The sequence below is a fragment of the Gallus gallus genome, chromosome 2 (genome assembly GCF_016699485.2).
Source record: "Gallus gallus isolate bGalGal1 chromosome 2, bGalGal1.mat.broiler.GRCg7b, whole genome shotgun sequence".
NCBI lineage: Eukaryota > Metazoa > Chordata > Aves > Galliformes > Phasianidae > Gallus > Gallus gallus.
In genome coordinates, this window is record NC_052533.1 from 97,454,047 (window position 1) to 97,467,473 (window position 13,427).

Below are 13,427 nucleotides of genomic sequence, written 5' to 3' on the forward strand. Positions count from 1 at the left end.
TTTTTGGTTTTAATAGAAGAGTAGAAGGAAATATCAGCAACAACAGTCAGTGGGTTTTGTAGTTAAAGAATAATCAAGGGTGCATTTATATGTTTGCTTTTAGCTAAGGCATTGTCCATTGAGGGTCAGTCAAGAGTAAGGTCAAAATGACTTGCAGAATATCCTTGTTCAGAATTATTATTTTTTTTACTGAAAACCTTTAAGCAATGCTCAGAAATTCATCAACTACATCTATAACTACATATATATATGTATTTTGTCTTCTAGGGCATACAGGACGATTATTAAAATCTCTGTGTTTCACCAGTCTATCATTTCTGCTGCTGCACATCATCTTTCAGATTACAATAAACAGTCTTGAAGCTGGAAGAACTATTGAACCTGGTTTTAACTGTGAGTAAAACCTTTTAGCTATTATTAACATTTTAAGTGTGTAGATGCTTCAGTGGTTTGAAGGGTGAAGGGTTGATGGGAAGACATTTACCATCGTGCTTTTATGAAATGTTCTTCCTCTTTCTCAGCTTGTTTCCTTAATAATTTCTGTGACTAGGGCAAAAATTCTAGAGTGGTTTAAGAAATTAAGTGTGTTAACTTATCTGTTCCCACTAGATAAATGTTCTTTTTTGGTTTAGCGGTGATTATTTTTAGGCTTTCTCAAAATTCCCTCAGAACCTGAGGTAGCTGAACTGTTATCTTATTAATTAATAATTCACTGTACTAAAATAAAATGAGATATAGTAATAACAAACCCTCTGCCCGTATGTTATGCCTCCATTTGATGGGACTCTGTTAAGCTGTTTGTTTAATTAAAAGTTAAATTTTGACATTGAGATTTATATTTTTAAACAGTATTTCCTTTTTCTTGCCTGTGTTATATAGGCAGAAGGATTTTCAGTTTTTTTTTTTTTTTTTTTTTATATGTAAACTCTACTTATAAATATATTGCATTGCATTTTACATCTTCCTCTCTCAGGAAATGTTCTTCAATAATTCAGAAGCAAATATACTTTATTGTGTAGAAGTTAATTACAATATCTATGCACTGATTTGGATAAGTAACCTCCAGGTAGAATCTATTTGTACTTGTCTTGCAATGCTTACAATTAACATTTAAAACTGTCAACTTGCCCTTGATAAATGTCCATTTAATTTATCACAGAGTAGGCTGCTGCCACTTGGGTAAACAGTTATACTACAATTAAACAAAAGAAACGTTATGTGAAGTAAAGTATTTCACTTAAAGCAACAAAATCCTAAGGAGACTTGGAGTGTGCATTACAATTTTGCCTTTAGCTGAAACCATTTCTAACCTTTTGTAAAAGGCACAACTGTATTTATATCAGTCTTAACAGGAAGGTCACAGGCTTTGTCAGTTCATGTCACACCTTCAGAGTCAAACAGTATATTTTCTTTTTTTCCAGAAATGCTTAGTATTGATAGAGTGAACCAGATGAATTAATTTCCTATATCTAACCGTCTTATGATCTTTTAACTTAAATTATAGTAATTATATCAGTGTTAGACACTGTTTGTATGGGTAGAGAGTTCCTAACCATCCAAAATGGAGATGGAACCACATCACTTCTTCTTTGTCCTGTAGTGAGAACTGGGTTCCACAGTGGAATCCAATTTAAAGGGTTACTTTATTCTCAAGAGTTCACTCCTGCAGGAAGGAAGGAGAGGACATACTATTTTTATCCGTAATTAATATCACTAAATTCAACAGCTTCTCTTCTAGATGCTATAATAATTATTTCCTTACATGCAACCTCACAGGGCAATGAATGTGGATGTAGTAGTAAACTGAAGGTGCCATGGGCTGCTCTCTGGCACTGAGACCAGTTGGCATGAAGTGACCCACATCCTACCCTGCTGGGAGTGGTACTTGTCACATGTAAACTCCCAAACAGTGTCTGACTTGTTTGAAACACTGGCTGACAGAAGTTGTTCTAGAGATTGTTTTAACAGTCTAGCCATCCAAAAAATAAGTTGAATTTCAGTGCCTGAATATGTTTGCAGAGTGAAATGGCACCATTTTGTTTACTGGTATGGCTATAATCAGTCAGCTTCAGATGAAGCCAATGAAGAAGGGAACGTGGTACTGGACCTGCAAAGGGAAGAGGAAGAAAAAGAAGATATAAGGACTGCTGTGGATGAAAGAGACAGAAAATGCCAAGTCCTTTGTTAGATCAGTTGATAACATAAGTTATTATTGTTAAGTGGCACCAGAGAATATGTGGTACTGTGAAGGTGAGGAAAAGACAAAACACCCACTTCAAAAGGTACTTGGTAGCATTTCTGCTTCTAATTATTTGGTGACAACAGCCCTACTATATTTCCTGTTCCCTAGCTATATGAATAATGCTCTGCAAAATTGACTACAGCAGTGTGCTAAGCCATAGCTGGAGAAATGACAGCACCATGCCCATAGCGTCTGCACAGTGTTATGATCTCTGCCTGTTAGAGTTAGCTGTTAATGTTTATTCAACTCTTTTCACTCAAGAAGTGCAGAACTGTAGACTAGAAGACTGGAGTTTTCTGTTTCCCTATCCAGACCAGGATCAACTGTTATGAAACAACTTTTACAGCTGTTTGTTTAGTTCCTAAGCCCTGTATGCCCTTCTGGAAATATTATATAGTCTCTTCTGATGCTTATCATTATGGAATTTTTTACCCCCTTAGTAAAAATATCCATCACCTTCAATGTACTGTGGAAATGGAGGATAAATTTCCATTTCTCTTTATGGTTCCTGTTAAGTACTTGAATACTACAGTCATGTCTGTCATATATACTCCTTTCATTCTCTTATTTTCATAGAACTTCATTCCCTCCAAAATTTCTTCATAGCTCATGTTTTCTTGTTGCTCTACCTCTGTTTGCTTCAAGTGATCCACATACTTCTTGAGGTCCAGTGCCCAAAGCAAGGCACTGATTTCACAGAGTTCATGCTGAATATAACAATTGCCCACGTGTGTACGACTGACGCTTCCTGTTTATGTGTTACTACATGGTACTTTATTTATTCATTTATTTATTTGCAACAGTGGTGGTGTCTCACACTTTATTTTTAATTCATTATAATGGAAAAATCCTTTTCTGCAAAGTAGATTTTTTTTCCTTATCTCATATTCATATAAGCACTTCGCATATGTGTGCTTACCCACAGTTTTCCAGGATGCTTTCATTTATCAAGACTCTTCTGAATTCTGTCTTCTGATTTGTTCATCATCCCTCATTAATCTGCAAATTCCACCTTGAAGGATTTTTAGTTATATTATGTTTAATTTTTTTTTCCTTTACATTTAATCTTTGTTTTGATTTTGCTGGAACTGTACATATATTGCCCTCAGGTAAATGAAGTGGAAATAATTAGTGCAAAAGTAGACCAGTACTTTTGGTGCAATACTTTCTATGCTGGGTAAAAGGACAAGACAAGGAGGGAGTGAAAAAGGTGTAAAAGCAGAAATCACAGAATCACAGAATGGCCTGGGTTGGAAGGGACCTCAAGGATCATGAATCTCCAACCCCCCTGCCAGGCAGGGCCACCAACCTCCCCATTTACTAGACCAGGTTGCCCAGGGCCCCATCCAACCTGGCCTTGAACACCTCCAGGGATGGGGCATCTACAACCTCTCTGGGCAGCCCGTTCCAGCACCTCACCACTCTCCTGGTAAAGAACTTCCCCCTAACATCCAACCTAAATCTTCCCTCTTTCAACTTAAAACCGTTCCCCCTTGTCCTGCTGTTGTCTACCCTTTTGAAGAGTTTACTCCTTTCCTGTTTATAGGCTCCCTTCAGGTACTGAAAGGCTGCAATGAGGTCACCCCTCAGCCTTCTCTTCTCCAGGCTGAATAAGCCCAGCTCCCTCAGCCTGTCTTCGTAGGGGAGGTGCTCCAGCCCCCTGATCATCTTCGTGGCCCTCCTCTGGACCCTCTCCAACAGCTCTCTGTCTTTCTTGTACTAGGGGCTCCATACCTGGACACAGTACTCCAGGTGGGGCCTCACAAGAGCAGAGTAGAGAGGGACAATCACCTCCCTGTCCCTGCTGGCCACCTCTCTCATGATGGTGGAGCCTAGGATACCAGATACCAAAAAGGACAAAAAAAAATCTGATCTTGTAGTTATTTTGTTGTATGTTTAATTAATCCAGTCCAGATAAAGTCTGTGAATTTTTCACATGTTCCTACAGTGACTTTTTGCTTTGCAACCTTTCTGATGCAGAGAAGTTAAAGATGATTTCATCATTTTCATGTCAGAAATTAATGAATTAATGTTCAAACTAAATTGCTTTTCTTTTCTTTAAAAATTTGTGTGCTATGTAGTTCAAGAAACTATTGAGAGAAGGGTCTCCCTTTGTCTCCAAATATTGTAGTTTGTCTGAGCATTCTCAACTGCCAACTTCTGAATCAAAATATAATTTCTGTTTTAAGTTTTTCATTTCAACCTGTTGTATTGTAGCTTCTGAAAGTATTTTCATGTTGGTAATAGAAACACTTGAAAAATGTTTCGATTAGAGGCATAACACAGACTATCACCTCTTAAATCGTATACAGTTAAATTTTCATTTTGGCCATTAAGGACAACCATCCTTCATAATCTTTTATTACCACTTTATTATTCCTTTATTATTTGTTATTACCAATTTAATAATCTTTTACATCTAAAAAAAGATTAATTTGGGCCATCTGTAAGAGCAGAGTAGAAAGTAGAATTTTTGATGGACTGTAAAATATTGTGCTCTTGGAGTTATTAAAAATGAACTGATAGTGTTTAAAATAAGTAAGTCTTGGAATGTTTGATTTCTTCAGCTTCTCATTTCTTCATCCATTTTCTCTTGTAGAGCCTATTCACCTTCTCTTTCAGGATGGCTTCAAAAACATCCATAAGCTATATAGTGGATGTATACTGATTGGTTGATAGAGGTGTTTAAAAATGTTTAGCTAGCCATGGGTTTGGGGCTTTTATTATTATTATTTTTCTTTTTCTTTTTTTCGGAGTCTTCTGAGTATTGCCTAGCACTAATTGCTGTTACGAATCCTCATTTATCTTAATAAAATATTTCTGGTTAGTTACAGCTGCATTATTTAGAACTAACATGAAATACCTCCTAAGCAGTACATTCAAAAAAAAAAAAAAAAAAAAAAAAAATCAGAGTTCATATAGTAGAGGAGGAAAACAATAAATACGGCAAGTGTGAGCTATGGTAAACTTAAGCAACCAAGAGCAATGTAATCAGTCTTGTTTCAGTGATATTACCCATATTCAGAATCAGATTTTGAGATGTAGAAGTATTAATGCTGTAAGACATTGAATTTCATTATTAAATTTTTACTTCTGAATGAATTAATTTCTGATAATTAGATTAAGCAATGTCTGTTGCATACAGAATCTGTGAGATAGGAAATGGAAAATTAGGTCACAAGGTCACATAGAGTCTCATTCTTCAGTAAGCATGCTATAGTCCTTTCTTAGGACTAAATTTAAACAATTTTTAAAATGACATTTCCGCCAGCAACAGCAGTGTTTTCCATGATGTTTAAACTTTCCTTTCAGTAAATGAGTGCAAATATTTCTTGTTGTACTACTCCTCCATGTGTCATCTTCTTGTGTTTAGTAGTATGTATAAACATTGCAATTTATTTTTCTCTTACTTGTAGTGGTATTCATTCATTTTTTAATTTTCTGCCAACTGTGCCGTCTCTTGCTGTTGAAGTCTACAGCCAGATCTTCTGAAATGCTTATCCTTTCAAAACAGTTTTTTTTTTTAGTACTGTTATGATTTTATGATTTTTGGTTATTGGTATTCCACATCATAACATCATGTAGTGCACTGGGAGTTAAATTGTTAATGCTCCAGTTCTGGGCACCTGTCCAGAAGACAAGAAGAACTACATACCCCAGAACACTTTGCATTCAGAGAGGAGACAAACCCCCTGGCAAGGTCATGAGACCTTCCCTTTTTCCTTCAGCTCTCCTCCCTGCTGCTTGACTCAACTGCACATCTCCTCAGCGTAATGGTGAGGCCTTCAGCTCTTGGACACTTTCTTTCTCATAATATTTGACTTACTAGCTTAAATTCTAATTATATTATATTGTAGCGTGTTATCTTGCATTCCGATACTGTATTTAGTAAATTAGTTTGTTTCTCCTCAGGTTGTTGTCACTGCTTTTAATTATTTGGTGTCCCTTACTTACCCTTTCCAGAGGCACAGATCTGCGGATCCCTCTGCCCTGCTACTCATGGAACCGGGCTGAACCAGCCCGTAAACCACTGACAAGTACTAAAACACCAATCCTTAGAAATACAATTAAAAATTGTATTTTCTAATTGTTGTATTTTTAATCAACTTCAATTTTGGATTCAGTGTTTGTTAGAATACCAAAATGGTCATTCACAGCAATTCTGGATATTTTTATTTTACATCAAATAATAGAACTACTGGATCTCTAATTAATAACTAGAAAACATTTTTTTAAACTGTATGCAGTTCAAACATTTTATCTACAGAATGGTTATGTGTAATAAAAAAGAGAATAGACTGAAATAGACTTAAAGCTTTCCTAGATAGCTTCTCTATTAGATTATGGTAACTAAATTCAGATAATTCCCTGTCCCAAACATATCAAACAAATGCATGTCACCATTCTGGAATTGTAATAACTTTCTGCTTTATATATATTTGAATGATTCATTGGCCAAATGACCATCCTGTGTTTGCATTACTACCAGTGTGTCCTTGGGGCTTTGGTTATGTTAGGAAGCAGCGATATCCAGTACAAACAAATTAGGTTTCTTATGGAAAACTGAAACCCAGGATTGCAGTTGATCTTTCACAGGAGTGAGTACCAGGTACTTTTTCCTAGGTACCTAACAAGATTTCATGTTTTCTGCATCCTGAGAAGTTGCTAGATTGTGTTTATGTGGGATCATCATGAGGGGCAGGAAGAGAAAATTTGGGGTTTTCTTTGCTGGTAGAAACGAAAATGCAGTCTTGAAAGTTGGCACTAGATTTTTCAGGCAATGAGAAATTCTAATTTTTTTTTTTTCAACCTGTTCCTAAATGATAAAAGAATCCATGAAACAAATATTCTGAAATTTTTCTATGAATAGCTTCGATAATTTTGGAAACTTTCATTTCAATCACACAACTTTGTATGAAATGGAATCAGTCCACATGGCACAAAGAAAATTTGTAAGTTTACATACACAATTGGAATCAGTTTAATTTTATTAATTTTATTTTGATGAAACTACATTGCTGATTGATTCCTTTGTCTGGAAATGCTTTAACTAAAACTTACACTAGCAATAACATTGCTAAAGAATTGTATGGAAGATTCTTTCTTTCTGTAGTCTTTGACCGTTTTGGCTTTCCTTATTAAGCACACAGTCAAGAATTTATGAACTGAACTCTTCATAACTCTTCTAAATGACTCTTCATTGTGGAGATTTTTATTTTGAACTAGACACTGTCTGAGCTTGTGGCATCTACTGTAGCAGTTACAATATGAACTGAATACGAAATGCTAGATGTTTAGCTACATCAGTTCCAAGGTGGGGTGGTGGTGTTGTCAATGGGAATCAAATTTACACGACCATATTATGATAGAATAAATTGTATGGGTTCTGAAAGTTCTCTGGCATCCGTGTAAGACTGATTACTAAATCCCATAATATAAATGTGTAATTTTAGTGGAATTCAGATACCCACCCATTTCTGAAGTCCTGAGCTACAGTCCTTACTGAACATTAAATCAGCACAGATGGTTAATTACCTGAAATTTTATTTTCAGATCTTATGAGAGTTCAGATACTTAATGTGTTTTGGCTTTGCGGTATATCGTATATCCGCACCAAGCTATATGAAGCTTGATTCACAGTAAGATACTGTAAGCTGAGTGCAAGATAAGCTGAAAATGTTCCCAGAGGACCAGTTAATACAATTTCTTTTCAAAAATGAAAGGGAACTGTTAAAGCTACTGTTCTTTACTAACTGTTAATCTATGGGTTTGTCCTTCTTAGCCCAAGCATTTGACTGAATCTTTGGGATACTTCCGTCTGCCTGGTGCCATGTGGATTGAAAAATCCTTGCCTTGATTTAGCATGTAAACACATGTAAGAAAGGACTTCTCCTGTTCTGTGGTTTGCACTGTATGGGCATCAGTGAGAGACAGCTCCGTGGCCTAAGCTTTATGGAGAGATCACAGTTTAAAGAGTAATGCCATAAGGTCTTCTTCAGAGCATCCCTCGTCTCAGCAACTACTCCTGTAGAGCAATGAGCTTAAAAGCTATTAATAGCCATTTATCCAAATCTCCAGTAAGAGAGAAAATTTTGGAGAGATTAGCACAGATAGTGCAAAAGTGCACTGTCTGTAGAGAGTTCACACTGCTTTGCATGTCAAGTACATAGGTTGCTCCAAAAGTAATGTCTCATATTTATTTCCATGGAAATAGCACTATTTCATAGAGCAAATTCTCACTACAAAACACTATTTTTCAACAGTCATCACCATTAGCTATGCTTTTTTTTTTTTTTTTTTTTTTTTTTTTTTGCCAGTTATGAACAAAAGCCTGTATGCAGGGCTCATAAAAATTTGCACCAGCAGAGGTGACCCACCGTTTCACAGCTGCTATGACAGTGTTGTTGCTGGAAGAATATTGCTCATGCAGTTCAACTTTCACTTCACATTTTTTCCATATGGAGAAATTCAGTTACATCCCTTTTCTTCACCGGCACTTCCATGTCAGATGCCATTCTCTCAGGCTGCCCCTCTGCTGTCACTGGTCACACAGCTACAAAATATAATGGAATATTGGTGGGAAGGTTCAACCTCTACTGCCATGCCTGCCAACATCTGCCTGAGATGTCATGGGCCGACATAAAAATAGGAGGCATTACTTTCGGAGCAGTCCTCCTACTCCTGAAAACCTAACAAATGACAGAAAGGCAGGAGCCTTGACACAAAGAATAAAGTAGGTATGGTTCCTGTCATTCTCTGGTTTCGTAGTGTGCTGTTTCTTGCACAGGTGATGTGCAGTGTCTGAATCCAGGACTAAAAAGAATGTCTATCTGTGAAAATCACTGTAAGATCAAGTTATATTGGCACAAATCCAGTAATTATACAAGATCTTAGAAAGGTGTGTGGTTGTACAATATTACCAATAAGGTTTTCTGACTGTTGCTTCAGTCTTACCAAGAGTCAAGAATTTATAGCATCATGCAGTAGATCATGTGGAACACACCCTATGATAAACTTTTAATCAGGAAAAGGTTTTACTGTGAGATTTTTTATTCATGACCAAAAAGAAAGAAAAAAGCTACAGTAGTTTATTCTGCACATAAAAGTCAATTTCACTTTAATTCAGTACGTACAATGTCAGCATTGCTTCAGCACTTCTGGTTTAACTTTATGCAGCCAGGAAATTTATGACTGAGGAAACAGAAGCTTCTGTAATTGCTTCTTAGGCATGTATGATAAGTCCTGCTTAATTTCCTAAGGGGTGTTAGTGCATAACAGTTCAGAAAGTTGGTGTTCATTGTACTTATTGCATCTTTATTTCTAGACTTGCATGCTGCTATGTGAAAATCCAGCAATATTCTGAACATATTTTTTTTCAGCGCTGACATATAATGCCTTATGCACAATGTATATAATTATGCAGGAATGATTTTAGTGTTCTCATACTTTCCTTTAAGATTATTAAAAGAAAGAGAAAGAAATCCTGTGCTCCAGGTTACGTACATACAAATTCACTGTTTTCCTGACATGAAACTATTCACCCTGAACGTGACATGAGTTGCAAAAGGCTATTTGTTTGGGTTTTTGTCTGAAACTGATTTCAGAGTTTATAATTCTTCTCTCTGTATTCCTGATGTAGTGGAAGAGGAATTGTGCTGCATGCTTTGAGGTTGTTTCATGCATCACAGCACACTTTCTTGGCTAAATATAAGCCCGGTACTGTATCTCATGATCTACATCAGATTTCTGTGATAACTAACACTGTGACACGTGTCAGTACAAACAGACAATTTCAGAGTAAGATAAAAAATCAGTACAGACTGAAACCTTGGCTGAAGTTTTATGAAATGTTTGGACTGAAGCAGAAAATTTTATGTGATATAGAGTTGATCCTTCTTACTGCCAGATAGAGTTTGTGTTTTTGACAGTCAGATCTGCATTGGAGATTATTGTTGGGAAGCCACTGGGTGCAGCATGTAGATTGTTTCTGAAACTGGTGTGCTTCCAAAGGTGTGCTGATGGTCCACCAAGGGAAAAATCCAATGGACCTGCTAACACTGTGATGCTGACTTGGGCAGTTTTCTTTGCCATGTCTCAAAAAAAAAAAAAAAAAGAAGAAGAAAAAAGAAAAAAGTGGGAGGATCAAGGCCAGCTTTGAGGGAGAAAACGCTCAATAAAACATAACACAATAGGGGAAAGCAAAGCAGAAGGGTAGCTCTTGTTTATTTGTATTCTTAGTCAATTCTCTTGGTAAATTAAGAAGCCAGTGTGTGAAAAGGAGCTTTGTATGTTTTTGTAAGTAGCTGTTCTGTTGTTTATCAACTAATTATATGCTTGAGCCTCCTATGAAAATCTCATTAGAATGCAATGGAAGCTACTTTTAAATCCCAAATTACTGGCAAGTCTGGTTCCGTATTCAGAAAGGTTTTGAAGTCCAGGAAAGTCAGAAGCAGGCTACTTACACGGTCGGTTTCAGGGCTGTATGTCCTTTTGCAGAGATAGACCTCACATGCCAACACTACTCTTCTGGGGTTGTTTTGGATCATCTGCAATGTTTTGTTGTAGTAGTGAGTAGTAAGACCAACGCTGTAGTGCTATAGCACCCAGCATCTCTGTGCTGATGTAGGGCATCATGTTGAAAAGTTCCCTTGCAGATAATCCAAATCACTGTAAGGTAAATATTTTAGGTGGCATTCTTTTGGAGTTATTGTGCAGGAACAGAACACCATATATTTGTGTGTTGAACACTGTTTAGACAAATGCTTTCCACTGAAAATAATTTCACTTCAGCATGAGATAAATCCTTGGAAATAGCGTGTTGTTCATCTTTTCCTATTGTTCATCATTTTGAGTATTTCTAGAAACTCTTATTTGCTACAGTGATGCTGTGAGGCTTTGTATGCATTTACACTGTAACCTGGAGCAGGTTTTTGTGCCTGGATCCAAGCCCTTGGGTTTGAGCCTGCCATGCCTCATGATGCTCTGTGTTGGCGTTGTGCTGTGGGCCTCACCTGGGAAGGGAATGGCAAATCTGAGTTGAGATGATGACAGCTGCTGACCCAAGCAGCTCTGCCATGAATGGGTCCCAAGCTGGATGTCCCAGCTACAAGGTGAGCTGTCCTGCCTGTGGGTGGCAATGCAGACTGAAGGTTGCTCCGGACAAAAGGCAGGTCTTGACCCAAGGTTAACATCAGTAGAATGGACTGGGTTTACCGAGCAGTTGCGTGAAATCTGTGGTATAAGATAAATCACCACATGAAACAAAGAAAAGGATGTCATTCATATAATATAGCATGGAGACATCTGGGGAGAAAAAGTTTTCTTCACAGGCTTGGACTTGCAGTGCTTTGGTGGGCTCTCCTGTGTCAGTGTATTAGGATCAGCCCAAATTCTGGGTCAAATGCTGAACGAACTTGCATGCTTTGAGTCCACTTCTAAATGGAAAATACCTTAAAATTTCCTTCAATTTCTGCCAGATGTATGTCTGAATCAACAACCACAAAGGATGTGAGGAGGCACCGTACCTTACCACTTTTGCATAAACAATGTGCAGTGCATCTGTCATGCTTGCATTTAACACAGGGCAAAATAAATAAGTAAAATTCCTTAGTACTCATAGAGGAAAGAAAAATACCTTTCAAATCTTTGGAAGGAAGAGAACTTGTTAGGTGAGTTCAGAAGAGAAGACTTTATTTCAGTCTTAAATGTTGCTCTTTTATTTCATTAGATGTCTAGCATTTTCCTGATACCAAATCAGTAGCATTGCACCATTTCCATCCATCCATCTGATGCTTACTACTGAATTCTCTCATACCACATTCTTTTAGAAATTTAAAAGAATCAATAAACTGAATTTCAGAGCTGTTATAGTAATAATCTAGACTATAACTATCAAGACCTTCAATGGCATCAATGAAAATCTTAATAAATGAAAAGAATTTATGAGAAAACTGTGATCATATTTTTGTGTCTAGAAATAAGGAAAGTAGAGTACTGTTTTTCAAAGTCCAGTGACCGGAGAATGAACTTCATTTCCAAATACAGTGATACCAAAAACCTATTTTAAAACTGGAGGAGCTGAATATCGGTAAGTGTTCTCTAATGCACAAGTGTTTGATGAGAGCTTGCTCAGGCTTTGTGTGATGTATCTTCAGTTTATTTCTGTACTTCTTAAAAGAGGAAAAAGGCCATTCTTAATAAAAACAGAACTTTAATCATTTTCTAAAGGATACGGTGAGTAATGTAACTCAGAGTACATGAATTTAAGAGCCCTATCAGTTATGTCTATTATGTATAGAATCAGACATTTCAAAAGAAGTCAGCCAGCCCCCAGCAAAAAAGGACACAGTGATAAGAACTGCTAACAATTCATGCATTTTTTGGTTTGTGAGTCACTTTACCTATAAAATTATTATGGCCAAGAAACTTCATATAGCCAGATAAAATCATTTTGGCACACAAATTAAGAATATTGAAATGTAAGAGAATGATTTATCTAATCCTTTAGAGCCAGCAGATTGTGACTTGAGTATGGATTGTTTCCCTATAGTTTGTTGGCAGTGCCACACGTGGCCTCACAGCAGGTTCCAAGAATTTCTTGCTTGTTCTAGACCTCACAGGTTTATCTGTGAATAATGTGATGTTTCATGAGAGAACTCACGTTCCCATCTCCACCAGAGAAACATCAAAGGTCTCAAATTACACCCAGAAGAGACTCTATTGTAGAGTCTAGCAACCAACCATCATTCTTAGAAACACAGACCTTAGTCAAGGTGCCAGGCTGGATTTTAATGGTCCTCAAAATCTTCCATCTGGAGGGTGTGGTGGCCCAGTGTTAATTAAACACAGCTGCGTTATAAAACTTGTGGAATTACAAGACCTACTGTTGAAAGCCTTATTTATAAGTCTGGACTTTTTCTGTGTGTTTTAATGTAAAGGAGAGAAAAACTGCTTTTTGTGGCTAACCTTTATTTTTTTTTAATATATTCATGCAGATGTGAGCTAGAGACTCTCCCAAACTGCAACTGACAAATACTGCAATAGTAAAAAACAAAACAAAAACTAATAATGATTGAAGTTGCTGTTGTGCTAACAGCAGTTCAGCAGGTTCAGAACACTGCTGCTTAACCAGTTCTTATTATTTTGTGGTAATTCTTCAGCATATTTTGAGCTATCTGATATTCGT

The 13,427-nt window shown here is 36.9% G+C and overlaps 1 protein-coding gene across 3 annotated transcripts in view; it reads left to right on the plus strand.

The window, feature by feature from the left end:
- Nucleotides 1–13,427, plus strand: part of PIEZO2 (piezo type mechanosensitive ion channel component 2) — a 395,935-nt gene that overhangs the window by 204,995 nt on the left and 177,513 nt on the right. For all 3 annotated transcript variants that reach the window (XM_040696651.2, XM_025147821.3, XM_046938004.1), the window contains one exon: nt 268–393. In XM_040696651.2, coding sequence (XP_040552585.1) covers nt 268–393 — 126 coding nt within the window. The remainder of the gene's footprint in view (nt 1–267; nt 394–13,427) is intronic.